A 23,613-nucleotide genomic window follows, 5' to 3' on the forward strand; every position below is an offset into this window, starting at 1 on the left:
CAGAATTCTTCACTAGAATGGATTTGAATCCAGCTTATCTAAATTAAACTACACGCCAAATCCAAAGCATTCACAGCATTTAAAAACAGAAGGTTTATTACCACACTTTAGCTTGGCAAATCTGGGGAAGGTACCACATTGTTTAGAGTAAGAAGAGAGTCAGACAGTGCAGGTCATGCCTATCTGTGTCTTGGCACCATACAGCACAACAGAGAGGAAAAAGAAACACAGGTACATTTGGAGAACAGATATCTTTCAGCACAACTGATGTTTCAGCCATGCAACATCCATTCTGTCACACATACACAGCATATGGAGTACACACTCTATGGAAATTAGCACACCATATATATAGGAATGGTTATAATTTATCATGGGAGCATTGCTGATAACCTTCCCATCACAAAATGCATGCTCTATGTCCTTGAATTTCGAGTCAGCAGCAATCATTGTTAAGTACCTATAAAACACAGTTTGAGGGGGCAGCAGATATACTCATTTATGGGTGAGGGCATTGTTGCGTTGTACTCTTTGATCTGGAGAGCCTGGAAGCCAACTGGGTAATACTAGCAGAAATGGGGCACCCCTCTGTGGATACATAGAATGCTAAGCACACTGAGAAAATGAAGAGCATTCTATAAACATTTGAACAGGAGCAGTGTGGCAAAACCTAACCTGTGATGCAAGGACTGTCTTTATTCTGTGTGTTACAGTCAGCCTTAGCTGATGCTTAGGTTAACTTATAGTGCCTTTCCTGAAAGAATAGTGCTGTTGGCTGACATCTCATGATTGGTATCCAGGGGCATCCAATAATTGTTGTGTATGACCACAAGCCTTGGTAACATTCATTCAAGTGACAAAGATGGTTGTACTTGGAAGGTGTACTCTAGAGTCTGGTCTGTTTGACAAAACAGGCACTATTTACAATATGTTTACATTTACTAAAGCATTTTTTTGTAACTACCCACTTTGACTTAAAGTTCCAAAGTGGTACAAGTTTGTGTCTAATTTGAAAGTATATTTAGAGATTTTAAACAGAAACATCAATTATTTCTTACCACCAAGAAGTGAAATACACTCTAGAGAACGTGTCAGAGAGGCAGTAAATGTAAAATATAATGACATAAGATTTTTCATATAAATGACAATATATTTTTTCATTTTCAGAAAAGGAATAACGGTCTCGTGATGGTGACTTTTCATACAGAATTTGTCTCTTGCTCCAGCACTGCAAATGTATCTACTGTTGCAGGTTTGATGGCAGGCTTCTTGTTTTCAATTGTTTGTGGGTCATTATTTTAATAGAATATATTTCTCTTGCTGTTCATTGTGAGACATCAAGTGATGTCACTGGGCTACTGATGGTTTCTTAAGGCTTGAGAGAATGCTTACAAAAATTCCTCAGTGGATTGGCCATTGGTAGGAGAAGGGCAATTTGCTTACAAATTGCACAATATTAGGTGATGTTGACAACAGCTCAAAGGCATACAATACGGGACGTTTGTGGGCTCTATCCATTGAGCCAGATTGGTCAGTCAACAAAAGTTCACCTCACTATAACCTATCTCAACATTAATGGTAGGCATGGGTCTGCAAAGGCCGATGAAGCTATGATCTGCTGAGTAACACAGCTCACTACATTAGGGTAATAAAATGTGGAACAGCCTACGTTTGTATGTAAGTAGATCAAAAACTAATTGCTGTAACGCTGCGGTTGATCGAGTTGGTTAGCTGCCACGCCTGGAAGGAGGAGCCTACGGACTTCGGAGCACGGAGCGGGAGATTGAGCTTGAGCAGGACAGCCCCGCTTTCTCGCTCACTCGCCCAGTGCTCACCTTCTGGCTGGCTGGCCGCTCTGTCTCTCTACTCGACTCCGGTCTCTGTTTCCCGTGTCCGTGTTTTGGTTCCCTACTCGCTTCCCTCTCGGAACCTCGAAACGCGGCAGGAGCCGTGAAGGAACATTCATTACGCTGCTCAGTCCTGAAACACGGCCGGAGCCACGAAGGAACAGTAATTCGCGGCAATCGCCGCTAAAACATTCATGAACGCGGCCGGAGCCGCAAAGGAGTATTTACATGCAGCAAACGCCATTTAAACATTGAACAGAGCCGCGAAAGTACACTGGACACCGCTTAAACATAGAAACACGGCCAAAGCCGCGAGGAAGAGAAGAAGTGAAGAGAAGAAGTGGCAATTACCGCTAAACATTGTGTGCGTGACTGACAACTTGGGACTGCCTGGGGTCTGCCTGCCCGGCCCAGTCAGTGGCGGCCCCTTCACTTGGGAGGCAAGTAGAGGCTGGAGGCAGGAGCTCTATCGACACAACGCTCCTTTGACACAGCTCGCACCATTCCACAACGTGGGGGCATTAACAGTGCGAAGGAACAAAGGTACAAAGGCGCAAAGGTGAGCCCAGCAGGCAAGTGTGCCCGTTTTATTTTAATTGTTGTACCAACCGGGATTCCCAGAGCGGGACAGCGCTAGAGCAAATAAGTTTGAGATTGAAACGCAAATAAGAGAGAAGCTGTTATGTGCTGTGTTGAGGTATAAAGCAACGCTTTAGTGTCACTACTTGGGACACTTTGGTAGCACTACCGGCAGCATATATATATATTCCCATTAGTCCCAGCTCACCAGCTTCCTGCCCCTCTCCCACTTTCTCTCCCCCCTGCTCCTCGACTGTTGGGTGCGGGTGTGGGAGCGGGTGAGGGTGAGGGGGTGAAGAGGGTGAGCCGGTTCATTGAAGCCTGTGCAGGGCAGGCGAACGAGAGGAGGAGCTTTAGGGGAACAAAGAAGAAAAGGGGCTGCAAGACCTCAGGGAAGTGATCTGAGAAGTGCACCACTTGACAGAGAGGGCAGAGAGCACCTCCTTGGTTGGTTAAGAGGCTCTCAAGTTTGGACTTGGATCTTGGATTAGTGACTGCCCTCTTGGTGCTAGTGCCCGGAAGGTCCAGAGGGTCTCTCACGAGAGACTGGTGCTTAGAGGGAAAGAGGTGACGAGTGATGAAAGTAGGAGTAAAAGATTGAAATAGAGGAAAAGTGCTGAAAAAAGTGGTGAAGAAGAAAGCAATTAAAAACAAGTTGGTCTGGATAACCGGACAACGTAAGCCGCTTAGTCCACCTGACCTCATCGGACAACATTAGTTAAAATTAAAAAAAAAATAAAAAAAAATAAGAGGAGAATGAGATCTGGCAGAGTCAGGCAACACAGAAGTCTAAGAATGAAGGAAAAAGAAGTAAACAAAAAAAGCTTAAAAAAAAAAAAACGAAACCGAAGTTCGAGCCATAAAGAGTCCACTAATCTCCCCTATAATAACAATGTTTCGGAAAAAAGAGGACGAAAACAAAAGAAAGTCAGTCTCGGATGTAAGATTCTCCTTTCTTAAAGACCCAGGATCAGCTATTTATTCAACATCAGCAGAGATGCAAGGTCTTAAAACACCATTAGCGCCTCAAACAACTACCATCGTCTCAAATAAAATACTTAACTTACAAAAAGAAGTATCGCAAGATATAATAAACACAACTCAGTCATGGAGTACGCAAATAATGATTAACCCCTTGTATGCCCATGACGAGCTGGACTCATCATGGAGCACAGTCACGCTGTGCCCATGACGAGTCCAGCTCGTCATGAGGCATACCCTAGGGATTCCCTTTCTGCCAAAATAGCCTCGGGAGCTGGGGAAGAGCTTCCCCAGCTCCCGAGGACCCCCCCCCCCCCCTTTCACTGTAATGACGATCGGCGCGCACGTCGCGCCGACATCATTACAGTGAAAGTGAAACTGAAATGAGCCAAGAGGCTCATTTCAGTTTCACTTTCTACATGCTCAGGGGGCTATCTCAGCCCCCTGAGCACGTAGAAAGACGGGAGAGGTATCGTTGGAAAGGGGAGAATCTTCCCTTTCCAATGGTACCCCTCCCCAGTGGATTCCTGCTTGGGGATCGCCACAGGAGGGCGATCCCCAAGCAGGGATCCACCCACTAGACACCAGGGAGGGGGGAGCGGCCCCTTGGGCAAGGGCCTTTGCTCCCCCCAAATAATTTTGGCCAAATTTAGTCTTTTTGCCCCCCCTGGGGGGCAGATGGGGGCAGTAGCCCCCAATCTGCCCCCCCGGCGGGGCAAAAAGCCCACTAGACACCAGGGATTGTTTTTAAAAATACAAAATAGGGGTGGGGGCTGCCCAAAATGGGCAGGCCCATGCCCCCACCCCACCCCCAATTACTACAGTCTTTCCGCCCCCCCCGGGGGCAGATGGGGCACTGGCCCCTAATCTGCCCCTTCGGGGATCAGAAAGCCCACTAAAAACCAGGGATTCGTTTTTAGTTTTTTTTTAGGGTGGGGGTTGCCCGCAACGGGCACGCCAATACCCCCACCCACCCACCACCATTACAGCCTTTCTGCCCCCCCTGGGGGGCAGATGGGGCATTGGCCCCCAATCTGCCCCCCCCCCCCCCCCGGGGGCAGAAAGCCCTCTAGACACCAGGGAAATAAAAAAATAAAAAAATCGGGGTGGGGGCTGCCCAAAACGGGCAGGCCCATGCCCCCACCCCACCCCCCAATTACTACAGTCTTTCTGCCCCACCCGGGGGGCAGATGGGGCATTGGCCCCTAATCTGCCCCTTCGGGGGGGGCAGAAAGCCCACTAAAAACCAGGGATACATTTTTTGTTTTTTTTTAGGGTGGGGGCTGCCCGCAACGGGCACGCCAATGCCCCCACCCTCCCCCCCACAAAAATGACAGTCTCTCTGCCCCCCAGGAGGCAGATGGGAGCTGTAGCCCCAATCTGGCCCCCCTGGGGGGCGCAGAATGCCCACTAGAAACCATGGATTTTTTTGTTTTATTAGTGTAGGGGCTCCCCAAAATGGGCATGACAATACCCCACCCCCAGAGAAATTCCACTCTCATACCTGTGGATTTTGGGCCCTAGCGCAGTTGGCATGTAGGCAAACCTGTACATTTTTTAAAACTAGACACCGAGGGGAATCCAGGATGGGGTGACTTCTCTGGCTCTCACCAGGTTCTGTTACCCAGAATCCATTGCAAACCTAAAAATGTGTCAAAAATAACACATTTTCTTCACATTTCTGTGGTGGAAAGTTCTGGAATCTGCGTGGGCCCACAAAATTCCACCCACCCTGCGTTCCCCAAAGTCTTCAGAGAAAAATTGTACCTCACTTGCGTGGGTAGGCCTAGTGCCCGCGTCAGGCAAGGGCCCAAAACCTATTGAGGAGACATCAAAATTACCTATCAGAAAACAACCTGGTTTTGCAAAGGGGGTCCCATGAGTTTTTGGCCCCGGGCTTGGCAGCCATCTAGGGAAACCTACCAAACCCACACATTTCTGACAACTAGACACCCGGGGGATTCCAGGGAGGTATGGCTTGCGTGGATCCCCCAAAGTTTCCTTACCCAGAATGCCCTGCAAACCTCAAATTTAGCTGAAAAAAATCACCTTTTTCACCCATTTTTGTGGGGGAAAGTTGTGGCATCACCGGGCTGACACAAATTTCCTACCACCCAGCGTTCCCCCGTGTCTCCCGATAAAAACGGTGCCTCACTCGTGTGGGAGGCCCAAGTACCCGCGACAGGCAAGGGTCCAAAACGTAGTGCGCCTCAACAGGCAAGGGTCCTAAACGTAGTGCGCCTCACTACGTTTTGGGCCCTTGCCTGTCGCGGGTACTTTTGCCTCCCACACGAGCGAGGCACTGTTTTTATCGGGAGACCCGGGGGAACGCTGGGTGGTACGAAATTTGTGTCAGCCCGCTGATGCCACAACTTTCCCACACAAAAATGTGTGAAAAAGGTGAATTTTGTAGCTAAATTTGAAGTTTGCAGGGCATTCTGGGTAAGGAAACGTTGGGGGATCCACGCAAGCCATACCTCCCTGGAATCCCCCGGTGTCTAGTTTTCAGAAATGTATTTTTCAGTGTCAAATTGAGGTGTGACCACGTTGCGTTTTGTGCCGTTTCCTGTCGCGGGCACTAGGCCGACCCACACAAGTGAGGTACCGTTTTTCTCGTAAGACTTTGGGGAACGCGGGGTGGGTGGAAATTTGTGGATCCACGCAAACCCCGGAACTTTCCACCACTGAAATGTCGGGAAAATGTGTTTTTTTGTCAATGTTTTAGGTTTGCAAGGGATTCTGGGTAACATACCCTGGTGAGAGGCAGTCAAGTGACCCCATCCTGGATTCCCCTGGGTGTCTAGTTTTTAAAAATGTATAGGTTTGCTAGGTTTCCCAAGGTGCCCGCAGAGCTAGGGTTCAAAAACTACAGCTAGACATTTTGCCAAAAAAGGGTCATTTTTCACTGCGAAATTGATGTGTGACCCCGTTGCGTTTTGCGCCGTTTCGCGTTGTCGCGGGCACTATGCCTACCCACACAAGTGAGGTACCATTTTTATCGGGAGACTTACGGTAATTCAGATTTGTAAAGGAACTGTTATTATCTATTGACTCTCGATGCATTTCTGCCTTCCAAATGAAAGATATTGTGTAAAAAAGAAGTCATTCTAAAAAATGACTGATCATTCTCATGCTAGTATGAGTATTCCCAATTTCAGAAATGTGCAAATATCTACTGTTTCTAAACTCTATATTTTGTTCCCATTTCAGAAATACATAGGTGTCTTTCATACCGATTTTTCCATGTACACATTTTTACAGAATAATCACTATATACCCAGTACATAATAAAAAACCATTGCAAGTTGCTGCTCAGTTTTTGGCTCTGGGTTCGTCGGGTTCTTGGTGAACCTACAAGTCCTATATAACCCCACAACCAGTAATGTCCAGCGGATGTAATGGTATATTGCTTTCAAAGAGCTGTCATAATTAGAAGAAGTTACAGGTGAAAACGTTGACACAAAAGGCTGTTTTTTTCAACTAATTTTCAATTTATCCTATATTTAACTGTTAGTTTCTATAAAAAAACCTTGATGGATCTACACAAAAGACCCCTTGCTGAATTCAGAATTTTGTCTTCTTCTCAAAAATGTATAGCTTTCCAGGATCCATTATTGCTTTTGTACCCATTTCTGCCATTAACTGAAAGAAGGTCAAAAGCACAAAAAAATAGCAAAAAAAGGCTATGTCCCAGAAAAATGCCAAAACTGTAAAACATGTTGGGTTTCTGACAAAAGTCTGGTATCCCCGAAAAGCTGGGAAAATGGTGATTTCAACCCCACAAACCCTTTTTTGATAACATTTGCAGGGAAAAACCCAGATGCTTTCATTTGCAGCCCGTTTTTCCAATTTTTCCGAAAAAAAACCAAAATGTTGCTGTATTTTGGCTCATTTCTGTGACCCCTCTAGGAGAATCCACAAACCCTGAGTACCTTTAGAATCCCCATGATGTTGGAAGAAAAGGACGCAAATTTGGCGTGGATACCTTATGTGGTCAAAAAGTTACAGGGGCCTCAGCGCGCACTACCCCAAATAGCCAAAAAAGGGCGTGGCACAGGAGGGGAAAAGGCCTGGCAGCGAAGGGGTTAAGGAAATAGATAAGCTAAACTTAAAAACAGAAGACCCAGAAGAGGAATCCATAGAAGGTATGACGGATAATAATTTTTTTTTAAAAAGGAGAAAAAGCTCCTAAGCAACGAACTATCCTCAAGTGAAATTATAAAAATATTAGACAACATTAGAGAGAATAAGGCAGAGAGAATGACATATGACAACACTTTATTAGGCATGCCAGACACACATCAGTTCTTCCAAAAAGAGTATGAACTTGGAAAAAAACTCGATTATTCAACCACGGACTTGACACTTCATCAAGTTAGCTTAATGTCCTCCACTCCTAAATCAGAAAAAATAAATTCTGAGACGACTACAAGACTAAAAATATGGGCTCAAATCCACCATAAGGACCAAGGCTATGATCAAGAAGACCTTAAAGAGCTGATGGAAATGAGCCAGAATGCTAATAGATCAGCATCATTCAAAAATTCGTCACAAATATCTGTTAACGAGTTAATCATTTCGCAAGAGGAAATACAAATGATAAAATTCAAAATCAATTGGATCTTCAAGGTAAAAAATCCACTCATAAAAATATCAACAATTACTTTATTGGGCCGACAAGTGATACAGGGGACTTAGAAAGCGAACCGCAAGTATTAAGACAGGATAAAAAAACAGTCTTTACAAGGAGAGACAATGAGTGATCAAAGCAGTCTCCTTGAACTTTTTAAAACATTATTACAAACATTACAGACAACTACGAAGGCATTTAGTATGCAAACAGATAAAATGGACATTCAAATTGATTTAATGAATATAATTGCACAACAAATTGCAGGAATAAACATAAAACTGGACAATATTAACAACTTTATATTAAGAGCTCAATCCAAATACTCAGCCCAGTGTGCTTGCAGCCCAATAATTGACAAACTGAGTCTGCTACCATCACTTCTAGAACAGATAATACTATTTGATAAATCAAATTTAGCAGTGGGAGATTACAAAGCTGAAGTCCAAGAAAAACAAATACTTAATACTATGCACCTTTGTAAACCTCCACCTAAAGAGGAATTAGACCAAATTGAAATCAACCAAAAGCTGGAAGAAATGCAAGATCAACCAATAAAGGATCAACAAACAACAGAGAGCAAAGACGATATAACGGAAGGTACTGAAACTTCGAGTCCAGAGAAAAAAACCAGAGTTCCAAAGCTATCATGGAACAAAAAAAGCGAGATAGGAAAGCAAGGAATAAAACGGCTTTAATAGCAAATCAACAGACAACCAAGGTTTACTCAATCTTCTGCCCAACTGAGATAAATAAGGCCGTAACAGGCAAAGTTAATCCAGTATCATGATCAGAAGTAGTCTTGATCAGCCTCAGAAGTATAGAAAAGTCAGATAAAGGCAAAGCAGAGGTCGAACATTCATCTGGAAAAGGATTAGTTATAAAACAGGAACAACATACTGAACCTGGGGGATGCCAGGAGAACATAAATATAAGGAAAAAAAAATACATGATTCAGAAAAAAAAAATACATTGAGAATAAATTAGGAAATAAACAATCGACTCAGACAATAGAATCAGGTGAGATGCAGCCATAGAAAAAAGGTAGGCAGGAAATTGATCCCAAAATCGGAGATCGGAAGATGAAGGAACAAATAAAAAAGAATAAAGAGAGAAATCAACCGGCTCAAAAGACGCCTAACCAAAAAAATTCAGCTGCTTTCATGGAATATTGCGGGGCAAAAAAAATGGTTAGGAAACGGCTGTCAACCCAACAATTGGGAAAAGTGCATCATAATAGCTCTGCAGGAGACATGGGCACAGGAAGACTTTCCCCTGCCAAAATATACACATTATACAGTTCCAGCAATAAAAAATAAAAACTATGGGCGACCTAAAGGAGGTCTTGCAGTATATATATCCGTAGCATTAAAAATTTAATCAGAGCACTTAACTACAACAGATCCAAATGTTCAACTGATAAAACTTACTGCAGGGACAAACAGCAGAACAAAAACTGTTCTGCTGATTAATACATATGTGCATCCATCAGCACGACGTAAAAAAGTGCAAAATGCCCTGCTGATTAATTTAATCACAGATATAAGGAGTACACACCCCACATGGGATTTGATACTGACAGGGGACTTTAACTCCAATTTAATACACACCCCGGATGAAGACGACAAGTTATCCGCGGACAATACATACTGGAATGTCCCGCAGCAATATCAGCAAAAGAGCACAACACCAGACCTTGAAGGCCGACACCTAGTCAAAGCTTTGGAATATCTTGGTATGAGAATAACAAACAGGCGAACATCAGACGATTTCCCCCCAAAGCAAACTTTTCATGGAGGAAAGACTAGATCAAGACTGGATTATACAGCTATCTCAGTTTCTTTGATACCATATCTCATACACTTTTCCATAGAGTACACTACTAGGAGTGATCACTCCTATCAGCATATACGTTTTGGGCTAAAAATTGGCAAATACCAAGCCAAAACGGAAATAAAAGGCAGTATCTATATAACTGACCTAAAACGCTTAAAATGGTCAACCGAAACAATGGAAACATTACAGTACAGCTTAAAGCGGAGGATAATGGCTGGCGAACTGGAGGCCCCGAATAAAGTCCTAGCCTGTGAAAGATTCACTTTGGAGCTTTCAAAACTGATGATAGTGAGACGCCAACCAAAGGAAAAACAAAGAATCAGTTCTGAAATAATTCAGAGACCATCGAAAGGGCTAAGAGTTTGGAAAGGGGAACTCAAAAAGGCCATTAGGAGACTAAAAAGAACTAGTCATGACCAAATAGCCTGGGAAAAGGTACGGCAATTGAGAAAAACGTATAAAAAGCAACAGTGGGACGAAAAAATAACAAGCAAGGATAAATTCTGGGCCAAACTACTTAGTAGCGCTAAGAAAACAAATTCAAACACATTCTGGAGAATTATGAATAAACTACAAAGACCGGTAAACGAGTTATCATCAAACATACAGGAATTTGAGTGGGCCAAATTCTTAACCGCAAAATTTACAGAAACAGTAACTCACAACAAGTTAGGGGCAAACATCAAGGTGCATCCGGAGAAAAACAACACAATGGAAACCATTACACAACGAGATAGTGAAAGAATCAATATAGGAGAGGATGATAAACAATATAAAAGAAAAAGAAAGGCCCCAGATCAAAAACCAGGGGTAATTGAAACAAAAACCCCTAAAAACATAGGCACTACCCCATCAAAAGCAAAGGAAAATCTGTTATTAGACGGAATAAAACGCATTATAAAGACGAGCAGAGGTGATGGGGCGCCAGGACCTAACGGAATACCGCAAATCATTTTTAAAAATGATCCAACATTTTGGAGCGAGCACTTATTCAAACTATACAATGAAATAGAGCTCCTAAATTGCATTCCATTGAATTGGCAGGGTTCAATACTGACTTCCATCTATAAAGGTGGAGACAGACAGAACCCATCAAATTAAAGGTTAATCGCCCTCCTGGATGTCGAAGCAAAATATCACGCAGCACTTATTCTGGAAGATCTTAAGGAATTGTCAGACAGCCATAATTTAATCCCAGTGAATCAGGCTGGTTTTAGGCAGGGTATTGGGACAATCTCAAACATTTTAGCTTTATCCATAATGGCAAATAAATCTAAACGGAGGAAACAACTACTCTACCTCTGCTACATAGACCTAAAGGCTGCATTTGACAGTGTTGACCGCCACCTCCTCTGGAAAAAACTGCGAACTAGGAACATTCCAGAAAGGATAATGCAGGGAATACAATTATTTTATTCAAACACATGGATAAGGATTAAAATTGGTGATGGCAGCAGATTATCAAGAAAGCGGACAACAACAAAAGGCCTTAAACAGGGATGTGTATTGGCAGCACATCTTTTTAATTTGTTCCTATCCGACCTTGCACAGAGGCTAGATGGTACTAACTCTCACCCACCGAAATTAGGCGAGCTAGCACTCACACACCTCTCGTATGCGGACGATGTGGTGCTAATGAGTCTAACAAAAGTCGGTCTACAAAGACTTCTAAACGAAACATCAGACTTTATCTCAGAGAACAATCTAGAGATAAATACATCAAAAACAAAAACAATGGTCATTGGAAGTCAGCAGAGAAGCAAGCAAATCATCTGGCTTAACGGCAGTCAATTAGAGGAAGTTAAGAACTACAAATATTTGGGATTTTTCATAGACAATCTCCAAAATCACACAGAACAGAAAAAATATGACCCAGAGAACTAGTGCACTTATATTCGCCTTTAGCCAATTGGCAAAGAAGTTGAAAGGTCCTTCATATAAACCATTGCTAGCGGTAATGACGGCGAAAATTCTCCCTACAATAACATATGCTAGTGCAACCTTTCATGGCAGAGATGTATAACTATTAAATCAACTAATAGTTTCTACGTATAAAAAAGGTTTTCAGGTAGATCGGTCAGCTTCGCCAGCCCAGGTGCGTCTTGAATTTGGCCTATTAAACGAATCAATAGGAAGAATGTACGCGACCATAAAGCTCTGGTATAGACTGAAATTGAATGTGAGAGAATCACCAATTAACAAAGCACTTTGGACAGAAGTTGAACATAACAGGAAATCACCCTACAGCCAATATCTAAACAAATCCCTGACAATAACCTGTACAAAAGATTTATGGAATAAAACCTTGTCCTATTTAAGTTTCAAACAGACACTAAATAAAGTAGCAAAAATTCATTCATTACTAATTGATAAAAACATCTTCAGGACAAGGTCGCACGCTTGGATGGTGATTAACTACAAGACATTGGCACCATCTCATTATTTGAACGTGACATTTTCCATTTACTTGAAAAATCAACTGATGGATATACGATTCGGAAAACTACCATCAGCTGCGGATCAGCCAACTTGGTTATATAAAGGGTCAAATTCATGTCGACTTTGCGGCTACCATAAAGAAGATTTTATTCACATTATTTGCATATCTAATCAACTTCATAATGCTCGAGTCGCTCTTCCTAGACACATTTTTATGATAGAGGTGTCAGATCCTGTAGAGCTGCTGTAATAGCAAGCTTAAATCCATCGGACACACAACTAAACTGTAAGCTGGTCAAAGTTTTGAAAGTTTTTGATCAGGCACACAAAAGTCACCAGGTCTGACATCTGAAAAATGGATAATAATGTGGTAAACTATCTGTGAAACAATGTCATTTTATGATCTTTTTAAATTCCTTTTTTTTTGTTTTTAAATTGATGTACAGTGAGTTTTCTTTTTTTCTTTTTATATATTGTTAAGGTTTTAATTGACCAAACAATATACTTACTTACTTACTAAAAACTAATTGAAGACAATCCATTAGTGGCCTAACTATTTTTAACATCTCATGCCCGGTACATATCCCATGGACTTTATTTCCACTTTTAATAGGTCTTTCCTACAGGCAGTTTTTAGCAGTCCATTGTTGAAGGGCTATTGTGTACAATAGCAATACTTACAGTGGGTTTTGGGTCAGTCCATTCCCTCTTAGTTATTGGCATCCCTATTTGCTTGTTTCTTATTCAATGACTTTGCTTCCCCTTCTTGAGTCAGTCCTTCCACTGAAGGATGTTTTCTTTATTTCATTTAGTTTCGATGGCTTGTATTATTCTCCTGCTTGCGTACATGGAACTACTTTTTTCTTTGCGCTCAGCCCTCCATGGGAGTGTATGAGTTTTCTTGCTTTTGCCTCTTTCTTTCAGGTGTGATACTTCCCTCTCCTCCCTGAGCTGTCTTTCAACCATCTCTTATGTTGCTTCCCCCAAAGTTAGCCTGGCTGATGAGGTGTTACCCTGAAACCGGTCCCAGGATGCTTGGTTCCGGTTCAGGGAAGACCTGGCTTGGCAGTTTGGGCTGGACTGTTCCCATGAGGCACAGGGTCAAGACTGATTTGCATATAGTTGGGTCTGAACTGAGTTGGCGAAGTGAGCTAAAGAATGTTGATGGATTCAACCCAGATCTGTGATGGGGGGGGGGGGGTGAGTGTCGAATATTTCAGCGCTCCGTCCATCATCTCCTTGTGTTTGCTTCAACCAAAGTTTCCTATTCCTCTCAGCTGCCCATCCTGGTTGTATGACAGAGGCACACATGGCTAAACCATGAATGCCTCTAATACACAGCCCCAACAACGAATGGGTCTGAACAACGCATTCCTTTACCATGTATGCCTTTACCATGCATGCGTTTACCACACAATTTTGTGGTAAATTGATGTGTGGTAAAGATCACATCCCAACCCCTGCTCTAATCCCAAAACACTACCCCGACCCCCTCTGAGCCCTAAACACTACCCAACCCCCTCTTAACCCTAAACACTACCCCTACCCCCCTGAGGATAAAACACTACTGTGAACCCCCCCCAGAGCCCTAATCACTACCCTGACACCCAGGCCAAATCACTAGTTTGACCCCTTCCAGTGCCCTAACCACTACCCTGACCCCCATGAGCGCTATACACTACCCTGACCACCATGAGCCCTATACACTACCCTGACCACCATGAGCCCTAAACACTACTACAACCCCGAGTCCTAAAAATACCCCAACCCTAAACCCTACCCGACTCCCCTGAGACCTAAACACTACCCCAACCCACCAAGCCCTAAACACTACCCTGACCCCCCTGAGCCCTGAAATCTCCTCCCAACCCTTAAAAGCTGCAAACCAAAACCAGGCCCTAGCCCCAATTACCACACCGTGTCCTCTCCCGATCCTTCCTGTTTCTGGGCCCGCCCATCCCAGCATCTAGACCACATGCGCATATGTGTGGTTAAGGCATATGCATGGTTAAAGCATGCATGGTTGAGTTTGCGGGAAAATGCCACACGTTGCTCTGCCGATTTGTAAAGGCAACTTCACACCTTTCCCTGCTCACTGCTATCAGCTATGGTGTTTACTTACTTAATACCAATACCCCCTGTTTCCCGTTGCACCTCCGACCCACAGTATCTAGCGGTTTTTTTACAATTTGTTTGCTTTTTATCTTTGCACAGCAGCTGCTGTTGGCTACAGGGTTGTTTATTTTCCAACATGGCATTTCTTCTTTTGAAAAGAAAAAAAATATGCACTTCAAGATTGCGTTTACCATCTTGGAAGGTAAAAAAACAAACAAGCATTTGCAATTCTATCGGTCTCGCCTTTGGGATCTTATATGTATTTAGCTATACAGCACATTAGCCTGGGTGCTGAAACATCTACTGTTCTTTAACATGGAGGGAAAGTAAGCACCAAACTGTGTGACACGCCAGGTATATGAACACATGGAGAGAAATATTGCCTTTCAGCGGGAAATAGTATAGTCCAAAAGCTCTGTTTTTAATATAAAATCGGTGCCTTCGGTGCTCATATCACTGAAAATACAAGATTTGAAATAAATACTATTGTCTACGGGTGCTCGTGGAAGACAATTTCTATGGACTGGAATCTAGAGAATGCTAAAGTGATTTTAGTCCCTCAGCAGAAAGCTATTCTGGTATTTTACTAATCTCTGCTGGTTGTTTTCTTTCAAGACAGTTAAATAGAGGCATTTGAACAGAAAAAAAGTCCCTAAGTGGAAGTAGACAAGTCCTAGGGCTGATCTCCAGAGCCCACAAAGTACATACACATATAAGTATATACTAAAGTATATAAGTATACACAAGAGGTCTCGAATGCTCGACCTGAAAACAAATTATCATTTCATTACAGATATACATGCAAATATCACGCTGGGGCTGCAGTGACGTCATGATACATGCACAAACATATGTCACAATTCCCTGTGTTTTTTTTTTTTTTAACATTGTTTTACTTTTTGCTGATGTTGAATGACATGGGCACAGAGCATTGGCATCTGCGAAAGGCCAGATCTGCTGGCTTTGCCAATACTTATTTTCTTCTTTATTAAAACCTAGCCACTCTAAATTGATTCCCTCATGGCAACAGGTCCTTCACATCATTTCCTTTAAAATATTCTGTACTCTCGCTTATTTTCCCATTTCAGTTCCGACAAAACATTGAATTCCGACAGCGCAATCTGTGTCGCGAAGCATTGTTTTATCATGTTTCCCCAAAAAAGTATTTGAAGCAAAGAAATAAGTAAATACAAGTCTTCAAATATTAGAATGCAAAATTGAAAAAAATATGAATACCCATTAAGCCACTCACATATGACATTTTCAATGGTGTAGAAGGACATTTTCGATTTTCCTTTTCAATACAATTGAACAACTTTTTTTATAGGGCATGCAATTAATTTTGAATAGGTAGTTCATACAGTCTCCCTTCCTTGGGCACCCACATGCACAAATAAAAGAAAAAAGTCCACGTGCACGCACGCAGGTGCACCTGAACAGCCCTAACACGTCATCTGTTAGAGATACAGTACCATGCTTGCAGCATTTTGCATGGTGTCAAGGTGTCACACAATGTATGGATCAATTGGAAGCTATGCACGTGGCTTAATGGATGGAAAATAATGCAAAAAAGGCATGTTTTTTCTATTTTTGAAAATTTGGTTTGTTTTTGGCTTGCTGCTTTAAAGTTTTTTCCGCTTTTTCCGTTTTCCACATTATGGACGAACAAGTGTGCGTTCAGGAGCAATTTCAATTATGTTCACTGGTGGGGTTCCTTTAAAAAATCTCCTAAATCTTTGCTAAGATTTCAATGCATGCAAGGAATTCAGATGCAATAAATTGTTGTAATGGGATGTGATAAAGAGATTAGATTTGCAGAGTGGATCAAAAAATGCACTCAGTGACTTGAATGATTTGGGTGAAGACGATCAGATTTCCAATAAAAGCATCAGGTGCAATATGAGCATGAGGAAGTGTTGCACTCAATTTCCAAAGCATGAAAACAAAGTTCTAGAGCATTAATGTGTGAGACGCTCCTTATGTAAAGGGTCCTTTTATAAACCGAGAAAGTGGACCTCAAGGGTTACCATAGTGCCTTGTAAACCTCATGGGAGTACCAAATTCGAACAGTACCCAGCTGCAATCTCTGTAGACTATTTGGGGATATCAGCCTGGCAGTGCTTATGCCTACCGCTTACTGAAGATGAAATATTAGCTAAATGGATATTATGTGAGATAAAACGACTTGCAATCAAAACAGTTAACAACCTTTTCACATACCCCTACCTTCTGCAGCTTTTAAAAACTAGTAGCTTCAAATATATTCTGAAATATATAGTATTTAATATTATCCTGTTGTAAAGTTATGTCATTTGGCTACTTGCATTTTCCCTCAGATCATTTTGACCACATCAGGAAGATTGCTGGCCCTGCATTCATAGGCATTGGTGGAGACTATGATGGAGTAGACAGGTCAGTAGAGCATATGGTATTGGGTATATACCATGCAAAACAACGGTTGAAAAAGCATTAGCCAAAATAATTATTAGTATTATTTTGTATGAAAAAAAATTAATGTTGATTACTACAAATATCATATTTACCACAGAAACATTAGTGCAATTCAAGGTATAGGTGATCATGTTTTATTTCCAAAACACGGAAAACAATTAGATTGGATAAATGTAAATTGCATAATGAACGGCAAACAATGATAATTATGACAATTATTGAACTGAAACAGTGGAAGAACATTTAATGAATTAGATATCAAATAAAATGCACATATTTGAAATGGAGATCTTCTGCATGACGTGTGACGACACCCCCTTTTGGAAGCCACTGAAGAGTTAGTCCATTGCTGAGAAACTAAGGACATAGAAGCTCTCTCTAAGCATAGGCCAAATAGGTAGTTTGACAACATCACCAATTTGCCATCCTGTCAAACCGTGCAATGAGTCTCCCAGTAGGTGAGGCAGCTGCTCTTTCACAAAAAGATAAAGAAACAGCAACATGGATAAAGGTTTGACCGCTACCAGGGTTGAGTCACTCCCAGTGAGAGGAGAGGGCTCAAGTAGCCCAACTTACTATACTGCCCTCCCTGCTTCCATTTTCTCAAGCAAATCACAAAGCTTGCCCCCGGTACTAACAGCATATCTTACTGATTGCAGTGAGGTTAGGCAGGTGCTGTGGTATCATTATACTCTTGTGCTACGGTGTCCCACTGTCAGCCAGTCACATGACCAGAACTGACAATATAACTTTGTGAGCCAGTGGAGCAGTAACAGCAATGCTGTGAGCAGGCAATACAATTTGTCGATAACATAACATGTACTTTTGTATAGCGCACGTATCACCCGAAAGTCTCAAGGCGCTGAATAACAGATGTATATTGTTACCCAACTCAATGGTACTCATTTTATCGACCTCAGATGGATGAAAGGTTGAGTGGACCCGCCGGGATTAGAACCTGTGACCATGAGGTTGAACACAGGCCCCTACAGTGGATGCATTTGTCCACTGCGCCACTGCGCCACCAGACCCGGATTTGACATATGTGCAAGTCTTCTGACGACCATGTAAGCACTGGTATCTGAACCAACAAAACATGTTCCTAACCACTATTCACACCATTATACAAGAGCTACATCAAATTTCCTTCAACTTCTGTTACACATGAAGGCATTACTTTTACGTACATTGTATTCAAGTACGTTTGCATCCAACACCTCTGCATGTGGTAAGTGTATGTGTACTGGCTCTGAAGATAAGCAAAATGATAGGACAAATATGCACAGAGACTCATGTTTCGGTCGTAGAAGGCAAATTTGATCATTTGATTAGTTTCAACAAGCATTTGCAAATTGCATTTTATCAAGTTAAAACAGGCATTCGTAAACAATTGGTATGGCCGTGGCTACTACCGGTTTACTATTGGTGATCTTGGAACAGTAAACCAAAGATAGAGTGTTCCAAAAACACATTCTAAAATAGTGGACAATAAGTGCACGCTAATAGGGATGTATAGGCATCAATCGTGGAATGGCTTTTGCCATAAAGTATAATAACCGAATTCAAAGATGGCCGCCTATGTGTGTTCCTTTCTTCACAAGCAGGGGCAGCCATATTTTCATGGTATTCTAGTACTTTTTTTTTTTTTTTTTTTTTTTTTTAACCTTTTGGCTGCCAAGCCTCTCCTCCTCCAACATTATTGGAAAGCTAAAGGTACCCAGGGCTTGCGCATTCCCCTAGAGGGAACCAAGAAAAAACCCAAAATATAGTTGCATTTTGGTTTCGGTTTGTAAATTGAGAAAAAAAGTTATGCAAGAAACATTTTTCTTTCTAAAAATGACATCAATGAAAGATTTCCTGTGCTAGGATGACAACCGTCCTAGCTTTCAAGAACAAGCAGAGTTGTATAAACAGTTTTGTAACCACAGTTCTTTTATTTTTCAAAGTGGAAGTCCGCTTTTCCTAGTTTTTGAAGGTTCAACTTACTTTGAGTTTGTGGTGGCAACAGATGTGAAACACATGGGTGATAACAGAAATCTATATATTTGTCTAACACAGACAACATTTTGAATTAAAGGGTTAATTGTTAGGATCTCTCAAGGTCTTCCCCAAAAACTAATAATTGAAATAAAGAAATAATGAGCAGGAACAAATAGGCATTGATGACGATTTTTTCATCTGTAATTTTTTATCACTATGACAGATCTACAAAAGCAAAATACCATTATGTCTCTTCTGGTGACAGGGTTATATAGGGCTTGTATGTTCTCCAAAATACACGATACCCAGAGCCAACAATTGAGCTGCAGCTTATAATCATTTTTCATTGCGTCCTGACCACTATGCATTCATATGGTAAAATATAAGCAATGAAAAATAGGTATGAAGGAAACCTAGGTAATTTTGAAATGTTCATAGGATACGGAGTTTAGGAACAGTTGCAATTTGTACACTTCTGGCATACCCATATTATCATTTGCTTTAGAGCGCAAATAAAGTCCCTCCCTCGTATCCCAACTCTCGTGTAATGCTATAATATCGTACGTAGCAAGAGACTTGGACCAATTAGAATCTTCAAGTTTCTCCCGCAAACCAGCTATGTTCCAAGACATAACCTTAAGAACCCTTACAGTTGAAAAGCCCATGTGTGTAGCACTTGGAATAGACTTCACCCCCTGATCCTGATCAAAATCTTGAAGTGTGAGATCAGGGATCGAATGAGTCCTCAGACAGTCCCGAGGCTGCTTCTTGGCCAATGCATAGCAGATCTGAATTCAGAGGACTATCAAACTCTTTATGGTCCTTTTCTGTACTGCCTTACCCTTCTTTGTCCCAGAGGACCCCACTAAGAGCTAATCATCCACACAATGGTCCTTGGTATGATCAATGTAAAAACTCAGGACGGAGTCTCTGTTCCTCTTTCAAAATGTGGGGGAGAGAAAAGAATGTTGGAAGAGTGATGGATTGGCCAGCACAAAAGGGAGTCACAGCTTTCAGCGAAAATGCCGCTGTGATTTTCAGCACCAGTTTGTCTGGAAATATGTGGTATATTGAGACTGAGCAGACAGAACCTGCAGTTCACTCACGTGTCTCACTGAAGTTATTGCAACGAGAAAAATAGTTTGAAGAGTCAGGAGACAGAGGACAGCTGCGTAAAGGCTCAAATGGAGTAATGCAAGAACCAAATTAAGGTCCCACTGTGGTATAAAAAAAAGGTTTTGGCAGAAACAGATGAACTAAACCATTAAGAAAACACATCTGTTGAACTAAACAAGGACAGGTTGTCTGGCAAATTCAGAAAGGGTGAAAAGGCCAACAAATAATCTTTATTAGTACCCACAACAAGTTCTTGTGGGTTAAAGACAGCAAAAAAAGCAAAGCATCCAACAACCTTGCTTACATCAGGTCTGTATTGTGGAAACACCACAAAGCGACAAATCTATCCCAGTGTCCAGCATTAACAGGTTTTGTAGATAGAGACGCCTGTCATCTAAAAGGACATCCATGACCTTGGGAGGCAGGTTAACAGGAGTCAAGTGTTTCTGCTCAATCTCCATGCATTGAGGCGTAGACGGCAGTCAACTAGAAGGATGCATCAGGCCAACTAATCTAAGAGTCTCACGAAGAACCAGGATGGAGGCTGAAATATTGGATCCTGGACTTGCTTAACAGTAGGAAAGTATTGAAACTGCACTGTATCCTAAACAGCTCCAGGTGTGACTTTGGCAAGTTGATCGAGAACACTATGATGTAAGCAGATTCACCATCATCTGGAGGTGGTCAACAACTGAATATGGTAAGCCCATCTTCAATAGCCAGTCTTCAAAGTAGTCGCAGACAGGCATAACTGACCTCCGAAGGTGTACTGCGACCACGGCCATCATATTTTTGAACCCCTGAGGGGCACTGGTGAGGCTGAAGCGATGCATGGCAAACCAATAATGATGCATGTGGGACTGTAGGCCAGCGATATGAAAATTGTCATCCTGCAGGTTGAGAGCTCCTACCCAGTCTCAAGGATCCAAGGCAGATAGAACCCGGGCTGACATGAACATCTTTATCCTGTATTTTTTCAGGGAGAAGTTGAGAGGTTGAAGATCTAAAACAGGATGAAAGGCTCTATATCCTTCTTTGGCACCAGGAAATAATTAAAGTAATAGCCAGTTTCCATTTCTGATACTGGAAAACTATGGCTCATTTTCTCAAAAGAGCGTGGATTTTAAGCTACAGAAGTCCAAATAATCTTCGGAAAACTGCACTGATGTGGGTGGAATATGCGATGGGTTGGACAGGGATGGCAGAACGTATTCTTTTTGAAACATCTGGATCACCTTTTAGTTGAATGTGAGGCTTTACCACCCACGGGGGAAATAAATGCTATTGCCTCAAACAGGATGACCAGATGCTGTTGGGTGCAAGCTAAAATTGCTTAAAGGTAGAAGCGAGAAGGGCTTAATGCTGTGCAATATGCCGCCCCTAATGGGCCTGAGCATTAATGGCTGGATTACTGACCTCCGCTTTTAAAGGACTGAGGGGTCTGTTGCTGGGTTGTTGGGCCTTGACCATGTATTTGAGCCAAACCCCTTACAAAACCTCGAATGGGTATAATGCCTTATAAGAGGAAAAAGGTTGAAGGAGAGCACTGAGGCCCTACTCTCTTTGAAGCGCTCCACTGAGTAGTGTGCTTTGTCTCTGAATAGATTGGTGCTGTTAAAAGGCATACCCATCAGAGTCGCTTGGAGTTCACCCAAGAAAACCATTGGTCTCATCCATGCATGGTGCTAAAAAACTGCTAACACTGAAAGAACAAAGAGCGAGATTAGCAGAGGAAAACATCCTTGTCCCAAATGCCTCCATACATTTTGATTCCCTATTAGGAGGTGTGTTAGATAATCAGTTTGGATTCAGTCTACCTGTGCATGTCTCAGGCGTTGGGTATTGAGCGAAAAAAGTACGGGCCCCTGGAGCAGGTCGTTTCATCTAGCCACTTGCCTACTAATCGGTGGACAAAAACAAGGTTCAGCCCTAGTGCCCAATAGTGCATCTATCAGGACTTTGTTAAAGGGTAGGGGTGGTTCTGTAGAAGCCTGGCTAGGCTCTTTGTCTTTAGTAAGGACATTCATTTTGACCTCGGTGGATAGGAGCTGTCAAGAAGTTTGGCAGCATGCCAGATGACCACAGCAAAGGAGGCTTATTCTTCTGTGAAAGGGACAGTGGGTAACTCAATGCAGTGTCAGGAGAGATTTCCAGTTTCCATTATCGGTCTCTAGACCACACTGTCTTCAGAGTCTTTAAATGTTTTATTGTGCCTATAAAAGACTCGTAGGTAAAGGTAGACTTTTGTCAGAGTGAGATTGGACCGGTTGCACCAAAGCTTGTGGGGGAACTGTAATTCAGTTGGGGTTATATCGGATTCAGCTAAGAGTCAGACAAAACAATCGGGTTCTCCTCCAGCGTCGGCACCAGAGTAGGTGGGGCATAGTGTGGTTGCATAGGGTTTGGAGTAGTTTGGGTGTTGAAAGCAAACACAAGGAGAGGATGGATGGAGTGCTGAAACTTCACAGTCACAGATCTGGGTTGGATCTATCATCGTTCTTTAGCTCAGTTCGCCACCTCAGTTCAGACCCAGCTATATGCAAATCAGTCTTGACCCTGTGCCTCATGGTAACAGTCCAGCCCGAACTGCCAAGCCAGGTCTTCGCTGGACTGGAAACGAGCATCCTGGGAAGAGTTTCAGGGTAATACCCCTCATCAGCCAGGCTATCTTGAATACAGTGGCAACGTGAGCAAAGGACCCACATCTGGGCAGACACTGCCAACTTAGGGTGAACAAAGCAAACACAAGGAGTAGTTTTGGTGTTGGCCACAGAGTTGGGGCATACCCAGGAGTGGGGTCTGGAGGCACAGACAGTGTCACGGATGGATCTGCCAATTGTAATCCAACAGTAGGTCTTGTCAGATCCTTAGGGCTTGAAGGTGCACCGGAGAGAGCTGGAAGGTCCAATAAATTTGCCACATGGCTTCTTTGATGGACAAAGGAACTTAGGTTGAATCAGGATAAGCTGTGAAATTGGCTCTTCAGTAGCAGAAGAGGAACAAGACTGATAGGCACCTCGATGTTCCGGCAGCATCTCTGATCGTAAGTGGAAAGGCATCAAAGAATCCTGCTACATTTTCTTGCGTTATTTCTTTGATTTGAATTTACCTGAAGAATTAGAATGTTAAGAATATCTTTTGGAAGAACACTCTAGAGAATGGAAGCAAGTCTGAACCTTCGATTGAAACCACACAGTTTAGCTTTACAGTCTAGCATCGCCTTGTGGTTCACCTGAGCACCATCCCCATCTTTTGTCGTGCGAGGACCCTAGACACCAAAGACATACCTTGTGAGGATCTGTCACAGACATTTGCTTGAGGTAGTCCCAATAAGGATTAAACCATGTAGTATTTGGAGGGGATATGTCCCCTTGCACACTGTGAACAAATCTTTGCAATAAAATTGTCAAAAGATGAGAAGAAAATTTCGAAACAAGCTCTTCATCTGCATCCAAAGGCACAACAAGAAAAGAACTAAGGTCAGTGCACAGCAGCGGCGCATAATTGTGGCTCATGGTGTCACTTTGGGGTGGGAGGAAGTCAACTTGGAGCTACATGCTTTTTATGAGGGAACGTTCTGGAATCTGTGGGGCTCTAAAATGTCCTACCCCCTTGCATTCCCACACATCTCTTGATACA

General features: G+C 42.5%; 1 protein-coding gene across 2 annotated transcripts in view; it reads left to right on the plus strand.

Annotated features, from left to right (window-relative positions):
• Positions 1-23,613, plus strand: part of LOC146776248 (dipeptidase 2-like) — a 369,058-nt gene that overhangs the window by 332,686 nt on the left and 12,759 nt on the right. For both annotated transcript variants that reach the window (XM_085636820.1, XM_085636819.1), the window contains exons 8-9: positions 1,168-1,252; positions 16,764-16,839. In XM_085636820.1, the coding sequence (XP_085492946.1) occupies positions 1,168-1,252; positions 16,764-16,839 (161 nt within the window). The remainder of the gene's footprint in view (positions 1-1,167; positions 1,253-16,763; positions 16,840-23,613) is intronic.

This window comes from Triturus cristatus, chromosome 12 (assembly GCF_964204655.1).
Source record: "Triturus cristatus chromosome 12, aTriCri1.1, whole genome shotgun sequence".
Classification (NCBI taxonomy): domain Eukaryota; kingdom Metazoa; phylum Chordata; class Amphibia; order Caudata; family Salamandridae; genus Triturus; species Triturus cristatus.